The sequence below is a fragment of the Mobula hypostoma genome, chromosome 3 (genome assembly GCF_963921235.1).
Source record: "Mobula hypostoma chromosome 3, sMobHyp1.1, whole genome shotgun sequence".
Lineage (NCBI taxonomy): Eukaryota > Metazoa > Chordata > Chondrichthyes > Myliobatiformes > Myliobatidae > Mobula > Mobula hypostoma.
This window is the reverse complement of record NC_086099.1, coordinates 203229225-203252043: the sequence shown is the minus strand read 5'-3', so window position 1 is coordinate 203252043 and position 22819 is coordinate 203229225. Positions and strand designations below refer to the sequence as shown.

At 42.1% G+C, this 22819-nt stretch overlaps 1 protein-coding gene across 2 annotated transcripts in view; it reads right to left on the bottom strand.

Moving 5' to 3' along the window:
• The window catches only part of adarb2 (adenosine deaminase RNA specific B2 (inactive)), an 832269-nt gene that overhangs the window by 154504 nt on the left and 654946 nt on the right, over nt 1-22819 (bottom strand). For both annotated transcript variants that reach the window (XM_063044383.1, XM_063044384.1), the window contains one exon: nt 13578-13746. In XM_063044383.1, coding sequence (XP_062900453.1) covers nt 13578-13746 — 169 coding nt within the window. The remainder of the gene's footprint in view (nt 1-13577; nt 13747-22819) is intronic.

The following is a 22819-nucleotide window of genomic DNA, read 5'->3' as shown; positions in this document are numbered from 1 at the left end:
TCCCCATTTATTTTCTTATAGCAATCATTTATTCTTCAACTATTTGCTGATTGCAATAAAAGGCAATTTCTTTCACCTACTGTGAAACATTCGATTAAGGGGCAATCTATCTGAAATAAAGCTTTTGCTATCGACAGACCAGTTAAGGAGGGAATGCAGTTATTTACAGACTATTCAATAGTTTGATTTCATGCACTAATCTCAGTTTGCTCCAGTTTGAAGTTTGCAGATTTTCAAAGATGCTTTCCACAGTAAATATTTGCTCCAAAAATTGTTGAAGTGCAAATGATTTTGAAATTAAATGCACCTTTCTGAGAAAGCGGAAGCTGTAAAATTGCTGCTCTGAGCCTTGGAGAGGTTGCCATGACAACCTGCTTATCTACAGAACATTTCATGTCACTCACTCAGATACAAAAAAAAGAGTTATTTGATGCTGTTTGTGATCTTCAGTCCATCCTCCTCACCTCCCAATGTAGGTCACCTGAACTCACGCACCAATCTCCATCCTACAGGAACAGGCAGAAATCCAAATTTCAGGCTCCTAAACTGTTAGCTAGATGTGTCGGAGGCCACCTTGCACTTAATTTTGTTGGAGCTAAAGTAGGGGTTTGGCAGCAAGTTGGCGTCATGTTCATGCTCTTTCCCCATCTCCTCAAAAGCAATTTCCCCGTACGTTTGAACAACTTTTTCTGCACTCACTGCCTCACTCAATTCAATCTATCCATAAGATCTGAATACCATAAGATCTAGGAGCGGAATTAAGCCATTCAGTCCACTAAGCCTGCTCTGCTATTCAATCATGATGTTTTTGTTTCAACCTCATTCTCCTGCTTTCTTCCTATAATCCTTAATCACTTGACCAATCAAGAACCTTGTCTTCAATACACCTGCTGACTTGGCCTCTGCAGTTCCTTGTGACAATGAATTCCGAAGATTCGACACTTTCTGACTGAAGAAATTCCTCCTCATCTCACTTCTAAAGGCATGTGCCTTTAATCTGTGGCTCTGCCCTTAGGTCCTAGACTCAATCCCTTTATCATCTTTTTTTCCACGGTGTCTGAATCTCTAGTTCGCTTGTTTACCATTTGCAGACATGGACTAGTCACTAGAGCGAGGAAAATGGAACAATAAATGATTTTAATGGATCTAAAGGGAACTAGTCAATCCCTGTACATCCTGGTATTCCCTCCTCTCATCACTGTATGAGAAAACTTACACCAAAGGACTGAAGAAAGCAGCTGATCACTAACATCCTTAAGCACACGTAGAATCAGAGTCATAGACTTATACAGTGTGGAAAAAGGCCCTTTGGCCCAACTTGTCCATACCGGCCAAGATATCTGTCTGAGCTGGGTCCCTTTTGTCTGTGCATGACACATAGGCCTCTAGGTCTTTTCTATCCATGTACTGGTCCAAATGACATTTAAATATTATAAACAACAGGAATTCTGCAGATGCTGGAAATTCAAGCAACACACGTCAAAGTTGATTTAAATATTATAATTTTACTTGTATCTGCAGTTCCTCTGGTAGTTTGTTCCATATAGTCACTAGCCTCTGTGTGACAAAGTTGCCCCTCAGGGCCCATTTAGTTTATGCTTTCTCCTCCTCAACCTCCCAAACTCCAGCAAAGTCCAAGCCTATGAAGTCTCCCCTTTTGACTCAGGCCTTTCAGTCCTGGTAACATCCCCACGATCTTTTCTGCACCTCCTACAGGTTAATGATATCCTTCCTTTAGATGGGAAATCAGAACCGTACATCATACTCCAAGAGTGGTCTCACCAGCAACACGTACAGTTAGAAGATAGCATACCAAGCCTTGTACTCAATGTTGTGGCTGATGAAGGAAAGTATGCAGTTTAAGATCCCTGTCACTACTGTAGTCATAGGGTAGAAATAGGTGCCCCAAAGAAACTGGACAAGGCACATCCCGTCACATTTCACTTTTGGGACCATCTAGTAAAGGAAGCCATTGAAATAAAACTAGAGGAAAAGAATTTTAACAAAGATGTAAGAACAGGAATTCGATTGTAAACAGGGTGGGTGAGTGAAAACCTGATTGGACGAGGACTAACTAATCAGGAGGGATGGACTACAGGGGTATAAATACCACCGGACTAGATATGCCCAGGCATCATCGCTGATGAAGATAGCAGAGTTTGTCATTGAAACGTTGGTTATAATCGATACCTGTACCCAGCTGGAAGCCCAAGAAGAGTTTAAACAGAATTGGATGAGTGTGTACCCACAAAAACATTCAGTGTTTTCCCCAACCAGAAGCCCTGGATGAACCTTGATATCCAAAATCTACTGAGGGCCAGATCAGTGGCCTTCAGGTCTGGCGACCAAATAAGATACAAGAGGTCCAGGTATGCTCTTCGGAAAGCCACCTCCCGGGCAAAGTGGCAACTCCAGACTGAACTTGAGTCAATGAAGGTCTCTCAGCAACTGTGGCAGGGCTTGAATGCTTTTACATCTTCCCAAGTGAAACCAAACGACATCGGTGACAACAAGGATTTGCTTCCATTTGAGCTCAATGCTGTATACGCTTGCTTTGACTGTCAAGGCATGGAGGAACCTTCACAAACTCCCAAAGCTCGCAATGACTCTGTGATTTCTCACTCTGACGTGACAGCATCCTTCAGGAGAGTGAACTCACAGAAAGCATCCTTCCCAGATGGGGTACCTGGCCGAGTACTAAAGACCTGTGCTAATCAACTGGCTGCAACGTTCACCGATATTTTTAATCTTTTGTTTCAGCAGTCTGCAGTACCCACCTGCTTCAAGCAGACTTCAACTATACCCGGTGCCTAAGAAGAGCATGATAATCTGCCTCAATATCTAACATCCAGTAGCACTTACATCCAACATATCAATTCCTGCCTGAAAAATGACCTGGATCTGCTCTACTTTACCTACTGGCACAACAGGTCCACAGTAGACGTCATTTTACTGGCTCTTCACTCAACTCTGGAACATCTGGATAGCAAAGGTGCAAACAGCAGGATGCTCTACAGCTCAATATTCAATACTTTCTTCCTCTCAGAGCTAATCAGCTTCAAGACCTTGGCCTAATTCCTCCTTGTGGAATTGGATCCTGGATTTTCTCACTTGCTGATCTCAACCAGTTCGGATTGGCAACGACATCTCCTCCACATTCTCCATCAGCACAGGTGCACCACAGGTCTGTGTGCTTAGACTCCTGCTCTACTTGCTTTATCCTGATGACTGTGAGGCTAAGCACAGCTCCAATGCCATATTTAGGTTTGCTGATGATATCAATATCATTGGCCAAATTAAAGTTGGTGACAAATCAGCATATAAGAGGGAGACTGAAAATCTGGCTGAGTGATGCCACAGTAATAGCCTCTCACTCAATGTCAGCAAGACCAAGGAGCTGTTTCCCTTTCTCTTCACCATTTACACCTCCGACTTCAACTACTGCACAGAGTCTTGCCATCTTCAGAAGTTTTCTGATGACTCTGCCATAGTTGGATGCATCAGCGAGGGAGATGAGGCTGAGTACAGGGCTACGGTAGGAAACTTTGTCACATGGTGTGAGCAGAATTATCTGCAGCTTAATGTGAAAAAGACTAAGGAGCTGGTGGTGGACCTGAGGGGGGCTAAGGCACCAGTGACCCCCGTTTCCACCCAGGGGGTCAGTGTGGACATGGTGGAGGATTACAAATACCTGGGGATACGAATTGACAATAAACTAGACTGGTCAAAGAACACTGAGGCTGTCTACAAGGAGGGTCAGAGCCGTCTCTATTTCCTGAGGAGACTGAGGTCCTTTAACATCTGTCGGACGATGCTGAGGATGTTCTACGAGTCTGTGGTGGCCAGTGCTATCATGTTTGCTGTTGTGAGCTGGGGCAGCAGGCTGAGTGTAGCAGACACCAACAGAATCAATAAGCTCATTCGTAAGGCCAGTGATGTTGTGGGGATGGAACTGGACTCTCTGATGGTGGTGTCTGAAAAGAGGATGCTGTCCAAGTTGCATGCCATCTTGAACAATGTCTCCCATCCACTATATAACGTACTGGTTGGGCACAGGAGTACATTCAGCCAGAGACTCATTCCACCGAGATGCAAAACTGAGCGTCATAGGAAGTCATTCCTGCCTGTGGCCATCAAACTTTACAACTCCTCCCTTGGAGGGTCAGACACCTTGAGCCAATAGGCTGGTCCTGGACTTATTTCCTGGCATTTACATATTACTATTTAACTATTTATGGTTTTATATTGCTTTATTTATACTCTATTCTTGGTTGGTGCAACTGTAACAAAAAACAATTTCCCTCGGGATCAATGAACTATGACTATGACTATGACTATGACTATGGTTTATTGACTTCAGGAGGAGGACACCAGAGGTCCACGAACCAGCCCTCATTAGAGGATCAGAGGTGGAAAGAGTCAGCAACTTTAAATTCCTGTGTGTTATCATTTCAGAGGATCTGTCCTGGGTACAGGACGCATGCCATTGTGACAAAAGCACGGCAATGCCTCTACTTCTTTAGAAGTTTGCAAAGATTCAACGTGACATCTAAAACTTTGACTAACTTCCATTGATGTGTGATGGAGAATGTATTGACTCATTGCGTTCCAACCTATTATGGAAACACCAAAGCCCTGAACAAAAATCCTCCCAAAAGTAGAGGATATGGCCCAGTCCATCACGGGTAAAGCTCTCCCCAGCATTTAGCACATGTACCCAGAGTGCTGTCGCAGGAAAGCAGCATCCATCATCAGGGACCCCCACCACCCAGGCCATGCTCTCTTCTCGTGGCTTCCATCAGGAAGAAGGTACAGGAACCTCAGGACCCACAACACCAGGTTCAGCAACAGTTATTACCCCTCAGCCACCAAAGCAGGTAACTTTACTCTTCACTCATCCCAACACTGAACTGTTCCCACAACCTATGGACTCACTTTCAAGGACTCTTCTTCTCCTGTTCTCGATGTTTGTTGCTTATTTATTTATTTATTATTATTTTTTCTTTAGTATTTGCATAGTTTGTTGTCTTTTGCACATTGGTGTTTGTCTGTCCCGTTGATGCAGCCTTTCATTGATTCTGTTCTGTTTCTTGGATTTACTGAGTATGCCACAAGAAAACAAATCTCAGGCTTGTACATGGTGACGTATATGTACTTTGATAATAAATTTACTTTGAACTTTAAAAGACAGTCAGACAAGTACAGTGAATGTACAGGAAAGGTTCAGAGGTTCAAGATTAAAGTAAAGTTCAAAGTAAATTTATATCAAAGTACATATATATTATATATACCACCTTAAGATTCTTCTTCTTGCACTTATAAGAACAAAATGCAATAGAATTTTATGAAAATCTATACATAACCGAAGACTGACAAACACCAGCGTGCATAAAGAAGGCAATCAAGACAAATAAAACAGCACTGAAAACATTGAGTTGTAAAGAGTCCTTGAAAGTGAGTCTTTAGGTCATAAACTCAGCTCAGAGTAGTGAAGTTCAGGAGCCTGATGGTTGTAGGGCAATAAATGTTCCTGAACTTGATGGTGTAGGACCTAAGGCTTCTGTACCTCCTGCCTGATGGTAGTAGTGAATAGAAGGCATGGCTTTGGCGGTGGGAGTCTTGGAGTGGAATTAAAATGGATGGCCACTGGGAGATCTCGTTTTCCCATTCCCATTCCGATATGTTTATCCATGGACTCACTTAGGTTGGAGAAACCACACCTTATATTCCGTCTGGATAGCTTCCAACCTGATGGCATGAACGTTGACTTCTCGAACTTCCGGTAATGCACCGTCTCTCCTTCACCATTCCCCATCCCCTTTTCCCTCTCTCACCTTACCTCCTTGACTGCTCATCTCCTCCCTCTGCTGCTCCTCCCCCCTTTTCTTTCTTCCATGGCCTTCTGTCCTCTTCTATCAGACTCCTTCCTTCTCTAGCCCTGTATCTCTTTCACCAATTGACTTCCCAGGTTCTTACTTCATTCCTCCCCCATCAGGTTTCACCAATTACCTTGTGTTTCTCTCTCCCCTCCCCCACCTTTTAAACCTACTCAGCTTTTTTTACTCCAGTCCTGCCGAAGGGTCTTGACCCGAAATGTCGACTGTACCCTTTTCCATAGATGCTGCCTGGCCTGCTGTGTTCCTCCTGCATTTTGTGTGTGTGACTCTATGTAAATATATTCAATGGTGGGGAGGGCTTTGCTTATGATGGATTAGCTGTCAAATGGGACTAACGTGAATGACCATCTTGGTCAAGAAGGACTAGGGTGACTGAAGGACCTGTCTCCATGCTGAATGGCTTTGTAGCTCAATGCTTATGTTATTTCCTCATGACGAGACTGAACTCCTCAGCAAGGACTTGGACCCATTACAGTTTGCCTATCGCCACAATAGGTCAACGGCAGACACAATCTCAATGGCTCTCCACACGGCTTTAAACCACCTGGACAACACAAACACCTACGTCAGGATACTGTTCATCAACTATAGCTCAGCAGTTAATACCATCATTCCCACAATCCTGATTGAGAAGTTGCAGAACCTGGGTCTCTATACCTCCATCTACAATTGGATCCTCGCCTTCCTAACTGGAAGACCACAGTCTGTGCTGATTGGTGATAACAGCTTCTCCTCACTGACAATGAACACTGGTGGACCTCAGGGGTGTGTGCTTAGCCCACTGCTCTACTCACTCTATACCCATGACTGTGTTGCTAGGCATAGCTGAAATACCATCTATAAATTTGCTGATGATATAACCATTATTGGTAGAATCTCAGGTGGCTACTAAGAGGGTGTACAGGAGTGACATATGCCAACTTGTGGAGTGGTGCCACAGCAACAACCTGGCAGTCAACATCAGTAAGATGAAAGAGCTGATTGTGGACTTCAGGAAGGGTAAGACGAAGGAACACATACCAATCCTCATAGAGGGGTCAGAAGTGGAGAGAGTGAGCAGCTTCAAGTTCCTGGGTGTCAAGATCTCTGAGGACCTAACCTGGTCCCAACATAACAATGCAGTTATAAAGAAGGCAAGACAGCAGCTATACTTTATTAGGAGTCTGAAGAGATTTGGCATGTCAACAAATACACTAAAAAACTTCTATAGTTGTTCCATGGAGAGCATTCTGACAGGCTGCATCACTCTGATATGGAGGGGCTACTGCACAGGACCGAAAGAAGCTGCAGAAGGTTGTAAATCTAGTCAGCTCCATCTTGGGTACTAGCCTACAAAGTATCCAGGACTTCTTTAGGGAGCGGTGTCTCAAAAAGGCAGCGACCATTATTAAGGACCTCCAGCACCCAGGGCATGCCCTTTTCTCACTGTTACCATCAGGTAGGAGGTACAGAAGCCTGAAGGCACACACTCAGTGATTCAGGAACAGCTTCTTCCCCTCTGCCATCTGCTTCCTAAATGGACATTGAATCTTTGGATACTACCTAACTGCTTTTTTAATATACAGTATTTCTGTTTTCACACATTTTAAAAAAATCTACTCAATATACATAATTGATTTACTTGTTTATTTTTTATTATTATTTTTTTTTCTCTACTAGATTATGTATTGCATTGTACTGCTGCTGCTAAGTTGACAAATTTCACGTCACATGACAGTGATAATAAACCTGATTCTGATTCCGATTCTGACTTTTTGTTCACATCATGACATTATCATTGTCCTCATTCATCGCTAACATTGACAGAAAATGTGTTGAAAATTTGAGACCTCCACTGTTTGTTGCTCATGCAAAGTTAAGGAAGGAACAAGTTACACAGCGTATCAGAAACCATATGCAATTTAAAGGATCTCAGCCGTGATTTGAACTTATTTTCACTGACAGGTGCACATTGATTTACAAATCAGCCCTTTTGCTGATGCAGATAAGAATATCATAGCACCTGTGCACTAGTTACTGCATTTCCTGGCCCTGTAACATCCTGCGGCTTTACTATGGCATGGAAAGCCTCAGAGTAGTGGGGCGCATCATCCAGTACTGTCCTATATCCTCCCTTATTACAACCTTCTTATTTTCCCCATCCCTTTGTTATTTTCCCCCGATTTTCTCTTTCCCTCCTCCATTTCCCTTCTCCCTATTTCCTCCTTCCTGCTCAATATCCGTCTCCATCTCCGCCTTTCATTTTTTCCCTGCCTCCACCTCACAACATCCCATCTTGGCCTCTCATCCCCTTGGCAGTCTCTGTGACATCTTAGACCTGTGACCACAGAAGTGATCTTCTAAAGCTTTGAAAAGGAGAAAGATTTCTTAAAATGAGAATAGTCATTAAGCCCCAGAGTTGTACAAGACAGACACTGACCCTTTTGGCCCATATCATGGCCTTTTTGACCATCTAACAGTACATAGAACATAGAACATAGAATAGTACAGCACATTACAGGCCCTTCGGCCCACAATGTTGTGCCGACCCTCAAACCCTGCCTCCCATATAACCCCCCACCTTAAATTCCTCCATATATCTTATTGAGAAAGTAAGGATGCATGGGATACAAGGGGACATTGCTTTGTGGATCCAGAACTGGCTTGCCCACAGAAGGCAAAGAGTGGTTGTAGACGGGTCATATTCTGCATGGAGGTCGGTAACAAGTAGCGTGCCTCAGGGATCTGTTCTTTGTTATTTTCATAAATGACCTGGATGAAGAAGTGGAGGGATGAGTTAGTAAATTTGCTAATGACACAAAAGGTAGTGGGGGAAGATTTGTTATTATTATTTTATTTTATTTTATTTCATAATTCAATCTTTTTTTCTACATGATTGATTTGGAATATGGGATACTATGATCATAGAACATATAGAATAGTACAGCACAGTACAGGCCCTTCGGCCCACAATGTTGTGCCGACCCTCAAACCCTGCCTCCCATGTAAGCCCCCACCTTAGATTCCTCCATATACCTGTCTAGTAGTCTCTTAAACTTCTCTAGTGATTCTGCCGCCACCACTGACTCAGGCAGTGCATTCCACGCACCAACTACTCTCTGAGTAAAAAACCTTCCTCTAATATCCCCCTTGAACTTCCCACCCCTTACCTTAAAGCCATGTCCTCTTGTATTGAGCAGTGGTGCCTGGGGAAGAGGCGCTGGCTATCCACTCTATCTATTCCTCTTAATATCTTGTACACCTCTATCATGTCTCCTCTCATCCTCCTTCTCTCCAAAGAGTAAAGCCCTAGCTCCCTTAATCTCTGATCATAATGCATACTCTCTAAACCAGGTAGTATCTTGGTAAATCTCCTCTGTACCCTTTCCAATGCTTCCACATCCTTCCAATAGTGAGGTGATCAGAACTGGACACAGTACTCCTACTCCAAGTGTGGCCTAACCAGAGTTTTATAGAGCTGCACCATTCCATCGCGGCTCTTAAACTCTATCCCTCGACTTATGCAAAAAGCAGAAATACTGTATATTAACAGAAGTGAGGTAGTGTCCAAAGATTCAACGTCCATTTAGGAATTGGATGGCAGACAGGAAGAAGCTGTTCCTGAATCGCTGAGTGTGTGGCTTCAGTCTTCTGTACCTCCTACCTGATGGTAACAGTGAAAAAAGGGCTTGCCCTGGGTGCTGGAGGTCCTTAATAATGGATGCTGTCTTTCTGAGACACCGCTCCCTGAAGATGTCCTGGGTACATTGTAGGCTAGTGCCCGAGATAGAGCTGATTAGATTTACAACCTTCTGCAGCTTCTTTTGGTCCTGTGCAGTAGCCCCTCCATACCAGACAGTGATGCAGCCTGTCAGAATGCTCTCCATGGTACATCTGTAGAAGTTTTTGAGTGTATTTGTGACATGCCAAATCTCTTCAGACTCCTAATGAAGTATAGCTGCTCTCTTGCTTTCTTTATAACTACATTGACATGTTGGGACCAGGTCAGATCCTCAGAGATCTTGACACCCAGGAACCTGAAGCTGCTCACTCTCTCCACTTCTGACCCCTCTATGAGGATTGGTATGTGTTCCTTCGTCTTACCCTTCCAGAAGTCCACAATCAGCTCTTTGTCTTTCTGACATTGAGTGCCAGGTTGTTGCTGTGGCACCACTCCACAAGTTCGTATAAACTATTCACTTTGCCTACATCAATCTTCTTAGTTGTTTCCTCAAAAAACCTAAATCAAATTAGCAAAACAGGAATTCACCTGTGCAAACCCATGTCTATTTCTGAACAGCCCGTGCCTTTCCAAATGTACATAAATCCTATCTCTTGGGATTTCCTTCAGTATTTCCCTAGCAGCAATGTAAGGTTCACAGGACTTGAGTTACCTGGTTTATTCCTACTGCCCTTCTTAAGTAAAGGAAAAAAGGAACAGCAAATTAGTTTGGTACAATATCATGGGCAAAGCCCTAATCCTGTGCTACACTGTTCTATGAAACATTACACAGGTGGCATTCTAACTGGCATGGGAAGAGGTCACTGGTCAGGACTGAAACAAGCTGTAGAAAGATCTGAACTCAGTCAGCTCCATCGTGGGCACTAGCCTCACCAGAATTCAGGCCACCTTCAGGGAGTGGTGCCTCAAAGAGGCTGTATTCATCATTAAGCACACCCATCACCAAGGGCATCCCCTCTTCCCATTGCTTCCATCAGGGAGGAGATACGGGAGCTTGAGGACACACACTGGGTGATTCAGGAACAGCTTCCTCCTCTCTGCCATCAGACTTCTGAATAGACATTAAACCCATGAACACTACCTCACTACTTCTTTTTCTCTTTTTGCACCTATTTATTTAATTAACATTTAATTTTACATTTACTGTAACTTACAGTTTGTATTATTATCTGTTGCAATGTACTGCTGCCACATAACAATGAACTTCACAACAGATACCAAGTCATATTAAAAGAGGGATTAGTTTTCTTCCAGTCTTCTGGCACCTTACCTGCATCTAGTAAAAATGCAAAGTTCTCTGACAGGGCCCCAGCTACGTATATCCTCCTTTCCTTCTCATAACAATGTAGAATAGATCGCAACTAGATTCTGGGCAGCGGCGGGGGGGGGGGGGTTTATCAACCCTTAAGACATCTTACACTTCCTCCTTCTTAATACTGACCTGCTTCTACTCCAGAACAGAAAGTCATTCAGTGTTGTTCTGAGAAAATCGATGAGTTCCTATGTGACTGATTCAAACCTTGGAATACTCCACAAAGGCTCAGCGGCTAGCTTAAATGAATATACTACAGTACTGCTGTCATAGATTTCCTCATTTAGTATGTAAAGGACTATATGTCGTAAATGTCAGAAGAGTCTTTCCCCAAATAGAAACCGTTGAACCAAGAGATCAACTCTTACTGAAGTTACCCCTTATAACTCCTGGTAACTCACTCCTCAGTGTAAATATTAGCAATAATTTACTCCTCATCCTGCTGGGTGAATGCTAAGGCCAAGAAAGCACACCACATATGCTGAATTTTCTTAGCATCTACTTCCTCAGAAGGCTAAGGAAATTCAGCATATCTATTTGAAGCTTATCAATGTTTATGTTGTACCGTAGAAAGTGCCCTATCCTGATGCAACATGGTTTGGTATTGCAACGGCTCTGCCCTGGACAGTAGAAGGTGCAGATATTTGTGAAGGAAGCTCAGCCCATCATCAAACCAGCCTTCCTTCCATTGGCTCCATCAACACTTCATACTGCTTTGGGAAAGCAGCCAACATAATCAAGGACCTCTCCCACCCCAGCCATTCCCACCACTCCCCTCTCCTGTTGGGCAGATAGACACAAAAGCTTGAGAGCAAATATCTCCCCACTCAAGGTCAGCTTTATACCACTGTTTTCAGACTCTTGAAAAGCCCTGTCATGCACTAACATATGAACTTTTGAACTCTTAATCTCTCAATTCACCTCATCATGGCCAATGTACCTTATTTGTCTACCATCACTGCGCTGTCTCTGTGACTACACACTATATTCTGCACACTATTTTCTTTCTACTATCTTGATGTGTATGCTATGGTATGATCTTTCTGGATGGCAGACAAAATAAAGGCTTTTCACTGTAGCTTGGTGCATGTGTAAATATTAATAAACTATGCAACCAAGCGGATTATCCAAAAGCCCTCGTTTTTCTACAGTATGTCCCAATTTAGTGGGCTTTTTGGGGACCTCTGATTTGGGTGTAGAGAAAAATCCAGAACCTATTTAATGCACAAAAACTGGGTGAAATCAATTGTGTGTTTACAAAGCAGATCAATTAGCTTCTGTAGACATCAGATGATTAACTCCAGATCACCAAGCAAACAAGCCACCTTCATGTATTGATATTAGACTTAGGTGTAACCAAATAATCAACATATTTGAAAGAGAGGTCTAGGACACCAGCTTTTACAATCGTATACGAAAGTGGAGGAGAAGAAAGAGATGGGGTTTGGAAAATGTATTATATAATCAATTCTGTTTTATTGGAATTCATGCAGTCTATTTCAATTGGTCCATTGTTGGAGTACATATCACACAGATATGGAAATAGACATTTTGCTGTATTAGCATTAGGTATACATATAAGGATGATAATAAGAATACTTAAAATACAAGAACTTCTTTATGCTTGATGTGTATTTCAACAATCATGCGGACGTTTCGTTTGATAGATATCAGTGAAATAGACTCAATCATGCAACATAGAAATGCTATAAGTTGGAATTAATTATAGGATAACAATTCTGAAGTCTGCCTTTTGATCCAATCACAAATGGGTCGGGTCCAATGGAATCAGCAGGACTTAATTTTTATGCCTTGCTGCTTATATTTTGCTCAGTTTGGGAGACCTTCCAGTACAGATCATCCTCAGTCTAAAATATGGAGCTTAAGAATATTCCCTTACTCATTAGGTATGACTTCTCTTTGACCAACTATCACCTGGAGAGCACATTGTGCGACTGAATTAGGATCGCAGTATTCCCTTAATTAAGAACATTACAATGTAAGGATGTGATGCAGAGTGGTAGGAACCTTTCCAACCCCCACCTCAATTCATCAGAATTCTGTTCCAGTCTTATAAAAGGACAAGGACGGTGTTAAATTTTTACTTACATCCATATTACTATAAAGGTAATTTGAAATTTCTAAACCGAACTTGTAAGGCTTTATAACATATGAAAGCTGTTTCCGCTGCCTACCTCCTGGGAGTGGAGGAGCAAGAGACAGTGGTGTTGGAATGTTGTTGGACAGATTTAGGGAAATATCCAGAACACAACCACATGCTGTGTGGAGTGAAATGGCCAATACATTTCTAAAATACTTGTTTTCTTCATTATTTGGTCATCTATACAGACAACAACTGAACATGAGAGGTGTGCAATATAGGCTGGCTTAAATTAGAATAGAAAATATGTTTCACATGTGCAGTGTATCATGTTTCTGAATTTATTCCTCAACATTATTTTAAAACCTTCCCAGAGGTAGGACTAAATGTGATTAGTAAACCTTCGTCCTTGTTTGTGCAACAGGCATTGAGAATCTGGAAAGACATTAACTGTGGTTGATCCGCACATTCTGTCTTCATTCTGAAGATAATGGTAGAGCAAAGGGTGAAGATGAACAGAGGAAATGATTTTTTTTCTTTGTTTACCTTAAGTGTAGTTCCAGCTGAGAGTAAAGGAAACGAACTAATGATCTCCGTACAATAATTTCAGCATGGCAATCATTTAGTGCTAGACCCTGGTTACTAATGTATTCTCCGTTTATACATTTTGTCCCTGTTGACAGTGCAACAACCTGGGCATCCTTCATGTTTAGACCTGCAAGAGGAAACAGCAAAAGAAAGTTGTTTTTTTAAAAGTGATTTACGATTGTTCTTAATCTCAAGTGAGCCAGTTATCAATTGTTTACAGTAAAATCTCTTTTGATTTTCAAAACTAACCATAGAGGATGGGGAGTTCATTTTGCTTACTACGCAGGGACTTATTCAGAGATGAAGTCCGTTCACCTTGGCATGCCGAGTAAAATGCTAAATCTTCTTCAATGGCCTTAGGATATCCTCACAGGTTGCTTTGGGGGTCTTTCTCCTGTGTACCCCAACTTCTAATCGTACCCCGAATTTTAATCACAATATTTATAGTGAGTGGAAATCATTCTTGCTTCATTCATTCAGAGATACATAAAGTCCAGCACTGGACTATTCCAAATAGTTATGAAATAATTTCCCAGCTGTCCTCTATCTAGAGGCATATTCCACGCATTAACAAGCCAGTAAGTAAAGAACTTTCTGTGTAAGTAATGAATTTCCTTGCAAACACCTTTACTCCTTCTCTGATCAATGTAAAGCAAGCTAGTTTTGCTGCTTCCTATAGTACATATATCAATATATGATTTTTGGACATCTTCCTTCCCAATTAAAATAAAAACAATTTTCTCAAAACCATGTTCATAACATTGGCTTCTAACACTAGGGAGAAACGCTGTAGCTTCCTGGTTCTCATATAATTTGGAAAGTAAACTTAAAATGGGTGATAATTTGAGGAAGAAAATTCAACTTTTTGTACATGTTGACTTCTTTGTTAAGGAAAGAATGGGAGATTTTGAAGTTTGTAGTTTTTGCTCATCAAAGTATTTCAGTGAGATTGGATTACACATTGCATTGCTATACCTGACTCTATCTCTTTACAACTCTCCTTGCCAAGTGGGGATGATTTCTTATAGATAATTTATAAATCCCTCAAAATAGCACAGATTCCTGGCTTTAGGCATCACTCCGTGGGTCAGTCTATTTCAAAATATAGGAACTATCTTAACATTTCATTCTGAGGAAATTCACTGCCCTTGGGATTTGCTCTGCAAAGTTTCTGATCACAGTTCTCGGCTTTGCCCTGGTTTTAAACTATAACATTAAGGTCACAGAGAAGAATATGTGCAAACCTCTAGTTGTCACATCTACAGAGTAACCTACTACTGGAAGTTAATATGTCCTTTACAAGATCAAAAATCTTTCTTCATTGAAATGCTTTCAATCAAGAGTCAAAGATGGGTAATTAGTATTTCAATTATTACATGGGATACTTTGGAACATCTTTGGTGTCACTGAATGCATGCAAATATATTTCAGCGAGTTAAGTAGTACTTTGTCCTAAAGAGATGGATGGACTTTTACTAAATAAGCGTCACCAGAATTTGGTAGCAAACATAAAATATTTCGCTAAAGTTACAGTACAATCAGGCAAAGGTACTTGCTTGCTTGTACCATAGTTGGAGGAAGCTTTTCATTCTCTACTGTTGACCTCAGCAAGATCACCAGATACATTCCCAATTTTGACCAATATTAGTTGGTGCTGTTCAGGTAGGTAGGGGGCATAGTGATTATCACCAAACACAGTCAGTATTCAGTAATAGTGTTTCTGGGGCTTCAGGACAAAATGAGGACCCCTAGAGGGACTAACTTCAATAGGCTAGGAGGTTAGAGCCTCATTCCACCGCATTTCTTAGCTGCCCTCTGATCCCATGCTGCTCTCCATCTCAAGACCACACTATCCCCTCCCCCTCCACCCCAGCCATCACAGAGTGAACTAATTGAGGGCAGAGATTTTTCATTCTATGTAACAATTAATAGTCAAGTTCTTTGATCTATTGTGCCCCTAGACAGCTTTCAGCAGAATATAATGAAAGGCCATGAACCAATGTAATCAATGTCCTCTCCCACGTCACTCATTCTCTCTTCTCCCCCCTTCCATCAGCAGATACAAAAGCTTGAGGAGATGTGCCACAAGGCTTCTGCACTTACAAGACTCTTGAATGGTAAAAATGAACTCCCTATCTCAATCTGCCTCATCATGACCTTGCATCTTATTTGTCTGCCTGCTCTGCACTTATTCCAACTGGAACATTATATTCTGCACTCTGTTACTGGTTTTGCTTTTGTACTTTCTCAATGCACTTACGTATAGACTGATCTGTCTGGATGGCATGCAGACAGAGCTTTGCACTTTAGCTCAGTACATGTAAATAAGCCAATTACCAAACACCAAAATTACTTATCTTCAATCGCTAACTCAATCCCTAAGCCTCAGTCATGTGTTCTAAGCCTTGCTCTAAAGTGGCATCCGTCACTTACCTTAACCTTATCCTCACCCATTATCAGTCATATAACTTAATACTAAACTTAATACATCATCAATCACTCATTAATGGCTACTCTGCCTGCATCTGCTCCTGAATTGACACTATCCACTAGTAACACCAACAGGACTGATGGCCAATCATAAACACGAGAGGTTCTACAGATGTTGGAAATCTAGATCAACATACACACAATGCTGGAGGAACTCAGCAGTCAGCATGGTATGCCCAGCCTGTGGAACTGGGAATAACAAATTGACATGGTTTGAGAACTAGTTTCTGGGCAGAAAAAAAGAGTGAGAATGAATTGTTCTTATGTTGGCCCCTGTAGCTACTAAGGTTCTGTGGGATTATTGTTTGAATACCAACTATTCACAACATGAACCATTTGTATCAATGATTGTATGAGGGCACCGAATGTCATATTTCCAACTCTGCTAATGATAAATGAAATGGGATTGTGAGTATGGGAGAGAATGTAAAGAGGCTTCAGGGGGTCATAGAGAAGATGAGTAAATGGGAGAGAACATAGAATATGGAAAATTGTGAAATTATCCATTTTGATTCACAACAGCAGCTGGGCTTCACTGATCCGGGATGCAGTGGTGCAGAATTCATTCTCATATAATACAGAAGGTGGACAACGTGTACTGCAGTGAGCTGGTATCGCCACTGATCACATCTCTCAAACCCACAGCAGGAACTAGGAATGCTTATTGCATGTTGAAAAATATGATGGTGCTGATAATCAAAGAGACCCTGGTGGATTTGGACACAAGTTGTTGAAGGCCAAACTAGAAGTAATGATGTGAGAAAATAGTATATTGGCCTTTATTGTGAAATGATTTGAATACAGGAGTAAGGAGGACTTGTTGCAATTGCACAGTGCCTTGAGGATACTTTACTTTATACTTTATTGTCACCAAACAATTGATACTAGAACGTACAATCAACACAGCGATATTTGATTCTGCGCTTCCCACTCCCTGGATTACAAATATTAAATATTAAAAATAGTAAAAATTAGTAAATATTAAAAATTTTAATTATAAATCATAAATAGAAAATAGAAAAATAGAAAGTAAGGTAGTGCAAAAAAACCGAGAGGCAGGCCCGGATATTTGGAGAATACGGCCCAGATCCGGGTCAGGATCCGTTCAGCAGTCTTATCACAGTTGGAAAGAAGCTGTTCCCAAATCTGGCCGTATGAGTCTTCAAGCTCCTGAGCCTTCTCCCGGAGCGAAGAGGAATGGAAAGTGTGTTGGCTGGGTGGGTCGTGTCCTTGATTATCCTGGCAGCACAGTGGATATTGCACTTAGAGTATTATCTAATAGGAGTGAGGAGTGATAGGGCTGAGGAAGGGGAAAAACAAAAATAAATCAAAGGTAGCATGCAACAGAGATGATAGAAAGGACAGGCAGGAGATGAGGCTTAATCACAGCCAGTGGGATGAGTTACAGGGCAACAGAGGCATGGTGCAGTTAAAACAGAAAGCAATAAATACTGGACTGAAAATGTTATATTTGAATTCATGCAGCATAAGAAATAAAATGGACGATCTTGAAATTCAGCTGCAGATTGGCAAGTATGACGTTGTGGCCATCTCTGAAACTTGGCTAAAGGATGGCTGCCATTGGGAATTGAATGTCCAAGGATATATGGAGTATTGGAAAGATAGGTTAGTAGGCAGAGGGGGTGGTGTGGCCCTGTGTATAAGGAATAATATTAAATCATTAGAAAGGGATGAAATAGGATTGGACGGTATAGAGTCTCTATGGGTTGAGTTAAGAAATGGTAAGGGTAAAAGGACGCTAATGGCAGTTGTATACAGGCCTCCAAACAGCAGCCAGGATGTGGATTACAAATTACAACAGGAGATTGAAGAGATGTGTCAGAAGGGCAATGTCATGATAATCGTTGGGGATTTTAACATGAAAGTGGATTGGGAAAACTAGGCCAGTACTGGACCTCAAAAGAGAGAATTTGTAGAATGTCTAAGGGATGGCTTTTTAGAACAGCTTGTTGTTGAGCTCACTAGGGTATCGGCTGTGCTGGATTGGGTGTTGTGCAATGATCCGGAGGTGATAAGAGAGCTTAAGGTTAAGGAAACCTTAGGGAACAGTGATCACAATATGATCGAGTTCACTTTGAAATTTGAGAAAGAGAAACTAAATTTCAATGTGTCGGTATTTCAGTGGAATAAAGGAAAGTACAATGGCATGAGGGGGGAACTGGCCAAGGTTGACTGGAAAGGGACACTAGCAGAAGGACAGCAGAGCAGCAATGGTTGGAGTTTCTATGAAAAATGAGTGAAGTGCAGGACAGATATATTCCAAATAAGAAAAAATTTTCAAAGGGAAGAAGGACACTATCGTGATTGACAAGTGAAGTCAGAACCAAAGTAAAAGTAAAAGAGAGGGCATACGAGGAAGCCAAAGCAAGTGGGAAAATAGAGGATTGAGAAGCTTTTAAAAACTTGAAGAAGGAAACTAAGAAGGTCATTAGGAAGGAAAAGATGAATTATGAAAGGAAGGTGGCAACTAAAATCAAAGAAGATACTAAAAACTTTTTTAAGTATATAGAGGGTAAAAAAGAGCTGAGGGTAGATAAAGGACAAATAGAAAATGACACTGGAGATACTTTAATGAGAGATGCAGAGATGGCAGAGAAACTGACTGCATATTTTGCATCGGTCTTCACAGTGAAAGACATCTGCAGTATACTGGACATTCAAGAGTGTCGGAGAAGTGAAGTATGTGCAGTGAAAATTACAACTGGGAAGGTGCTCAGGAAGCTTAATGGTCTGAGAGTGGATAAATCTCCTGGGCCTGATGGAATGCACCCTCGGGTACTGAAGGAGGTAGCTGGAGAGGTTGCGGAGGCATTAACAATGATCTTTCAAGAATCGATAGATTCTGGCATTGTACCGGATGACTGGAAAATTGCAAGTAATTACTCTGCTATTTAAGAAGGGTGGGAGGCAGTAGAAAGGAAACTATAGATCTGTTAACCTGACATCAGTGGTTGGGAAGTTGTTGGAATTGATTGTTAGGGATGAGATTACAGAACAGCTGGAGCCAGCATGGTTTCCTGAAAGGAAAATCCTGCCTGACTAAGCTACTGCAATTCTTTGAGGAAATTACAAGCAGCGTAGACAAAGGAGATGTAGTAGATGTGGTATACTTGAATTTTCAGTAGGCCTTTGACAAGGTGCTGCACATGAGGCTGCTTAGCAAGATATGAGCCCATGGAATTACAGGGAAGTTACTAGCATGGGTGGAGCATTGGCTGATCGGCAGAAAACAGAGAGTGGGAATAAAGGGATCCTATTCTGGCTGGCTGCTGGTCACCAGTGGATTTCCACAGTGGTCGGTGTTGGGACCGCTGATTTTTACAATGTATCTCAATAATTTGGACTATGGGGTTAATAGATTTGTGGCTAAATTTGTCAATGATACAAAGATAGGTGGAGGAGAGGGTAGTGTTGAGGAAACAGCCTGCAGAGAGACATAGGTAGTTAGGGGAATGGGCAAAGAAGTGGCAACTGAAATACAATGTTGGAAAGTGTATGGTCATGCACTTTGTTGGAAAAAATAAACAGGCAGACTATTATTTAGATAGGGAGAGAATTCAAAATGCAGAGATGCAAAGGGACTTGGGAGTCCTTGTGCAGGATGCTCTAAAGGTTAACCTCCAGGTTGAGTTGGTGGTGAAGAACGAGAATGGAATGTTGGCATTCATTTCTAGAAGTATAGAAAATAAGAGCAGGGATGTGATTTTGAGGCTCTATAAGGCACTCGTGAGACTACACTTGCAGTATTATGTGCAAGTTTGGGCACCTTATTTTAGAAAGGATATACTGACATTGGAGAAGGTTCAGAGAAGATTCGTGAGAATGATTCCAGGAATGAAAGGGTTACCATATGAGGAATGTCTGGCAGCTCTTGGGCTGTATTCCCTGGAGTTCAGGAGAATGAGGGTTGATCTCATAGAAACATTCTGAATGTTAAAAGGCCTGAACAGATTAGATGACACGAAGCTGCGCGGCAGTGTTAGCTGTGAGGAGGATGCTAAGAGGATGCAGGGTGACTTGGATAGGTTAGGTGAGTGGGCAAATTCATGGCAGATACAATTTAATGTGGATAAATGTGAGGTTATCCACTTTGGTGGCAAGAACAGAAAAACAGATTATTATCTGAATGGTGGCCGATTAGGAAAAGGGGAGGTGCAACGAGACCTGGGTGTCATTGTACACCAGTCTTTGAAAGTGGGCATGCAGGTACAGCAGGCAGTGAAAAAGGCGAATGGTATGCTGGCATTCATAGCAAGAGGATTCGAGTACAGGAGCAGAGAGGTACTACTGCAGTTGTATAAGGCCTTGGTGAGACCACACCTGGAGTATTGTGTGCAGTTTTGGTCCCCTAATCTGAGGAAGGCCATTCTTGCCATAGAGGGAGTACAAAGAAGGTTCACCAGATTGATTCCTGGGATGGCAGGACTTTCATATGATGAAAGACTGAATCGATTAGGCTTATACTCTCTGGAATTTAGAAGATTGAGATGGGATCTGATTGAAACTTATAAAATTCTAAAGGGATTGGATCGGCTAGATGCAGGAAGATTGTTCCCGATGTTGGAGAAGTCCAGAACGAGGGGTCACAGTTTGAGGATAAAGGGGAAGCCTTTTAGGACCGAGATGAGGAAAAACTTCTTCACACAGAGAGTGGTGAATCTGTGGAATTCTCTGCCACAGGAAACAGTTGAGGCCAGTTCATTGGCTATATTTAAGAGGGAGTTAGATATGGCCCTTGATGCTAAAGGGATCAGGGGGTATGGAGAGAAGGCAGGTACAGGGTTCTGAGTTGGATGATCAGCCATGATCATACTGAATGGCGGTGCAGGCTCAAAGGGCCGAATGGCCTACACCTGCACCTATTTTCTATGTTTCTATGTTTCTATATGACAATTATTTCCTATGGTAGTGGAGTCTAGGACAAGAGGGCATGACTTCAGGATTGAAGGACGTCCATTTAGGATAAAGGTGTGGAGAAAATACTTTAGTCAGAGGGTGGTAAATCTGTGGAATTTGTTGAATAGTTAGAAGACTGATGGGCCGAATGGCCTACTTCTGCTCCTATATTTTATGGTCTTATGTACAGTTCTGATCTCCTTGCCTCATAATAGATGCATTTCCCAAAGAGAAGGGCATAAAAGATTCATAAGACATGTTCTAGAGATAGAAGATTGGCTCAATGTGGAAAAATTGAGTAGAGTAGGACTGAATTCTCCAGAGCTTTGAAGAATGAGAGAAGATCTCAAAGAAAGGTACAAATTTTTTGAAGCTAGATGGAAGAAAGGTGTACCTCTCCTGGCTGAAGTGAATCAGGGGTCATAGTTTCAGAATAAGGACAGGCTGTTTAAGACAGAGTCGAGGAGTAACATTTTCTCTCAGTGGAGGATGGACCTCTGGAATACGGAGGATTCCCTTAATGTTGACAAATAGGGATGCTACTAGAAAATGATGCTAAGGTGCATCATCTGCCTTGATCTTAAAGTAGGCTCAAAGGGCCAAATGGCCTTCCCTGTTCCTAATTTTGTATTTGCATCAGGACCTGCTCCTGGTATGATCCTGTTCAGCTATAGCACCAACAGTAATGATGGCCACACATGCTGATCCTGGTTTTTGAGTGAATTGTCAGCTGCAACACTAATAGGACTGAATGGTCACACTCTTCGTATTGGTTCTGGAGTGGCATTGTGCTGCCTGCTCTTGGAGAGACAGTGTTCTGTCTGCCCCTGAGTGACATTGCTCAGTCTGTGCCTAGAGTGACACTGCCCTCCCTACTCATGGAGTGACAGAGCCCTCTCTGCTCTTGGAGTGATACTGTCCCTACTTGCTCCTGGAGTGATACTGCTTGTCTGCTCTTGGAGTGATCTGCCCGTCAGTAACACCGACAGGTCACCTTGCTTTTTGTTTGCATTTCTTGAGCAATAAGTTGACTCCATCTTTTGCGTTCCGTCATCAGTTGCATAGGTTGCACCATTCAAAGCTTTTTTCTAATTCTTCCCATACTGTTACAATTTCTCTTTCAAGTTGGAGTGTAAGATAGTCGGAACTGAGTATTATAGGAATATGTTGTGTAATAGGCGCTTCCAGCACGCCACCCAGCAATCCACCAATTTAACCCTTGCCTAATCACAGGACAAGTTACAATGACCAACTAACCGATACGTCTTTGGACTGTGGGAGGAAGCTGGAGCACCTGGAAGAAACCCACACATACACACATGGGAAGAACATTCATACTCTCTTACAGACAGTGCTGGAATTGGGCTCCGAGCTGCAACGCCCCAAGCTGTAGTAGTATCACATTAACCGTTACCGTGGTGACTCCTTCCTTATACTAATTATATTGCTCATTATTCCCTGCTGATAAAAGGAAGATGAATTTCAGTTGTGGATTCAGGCTCATGGGTGGCTTCCAGTCCTCTTATTGGACCATTTATAGTGACTGTGCCCACTGAAATTTTACTCCTGCCTTCACTCCTAGACCTTGTCTCAGCATCACCTGAGCTAAGTTGTATATCCACACCAAGCAATGGAGGTGAAGATTGGTATATTCAGATTTCAGTCTTGATGTCAGCTAGTGGTTCAGCAACATTTGTAAACTCTTGGCCTGGCTAGAGGACGTGGAAGTGGATTTTATTTCAGTGCATGGACAGAAGTTAAACAGCACTGATGTAGGATGCAGTGCTTCTGAG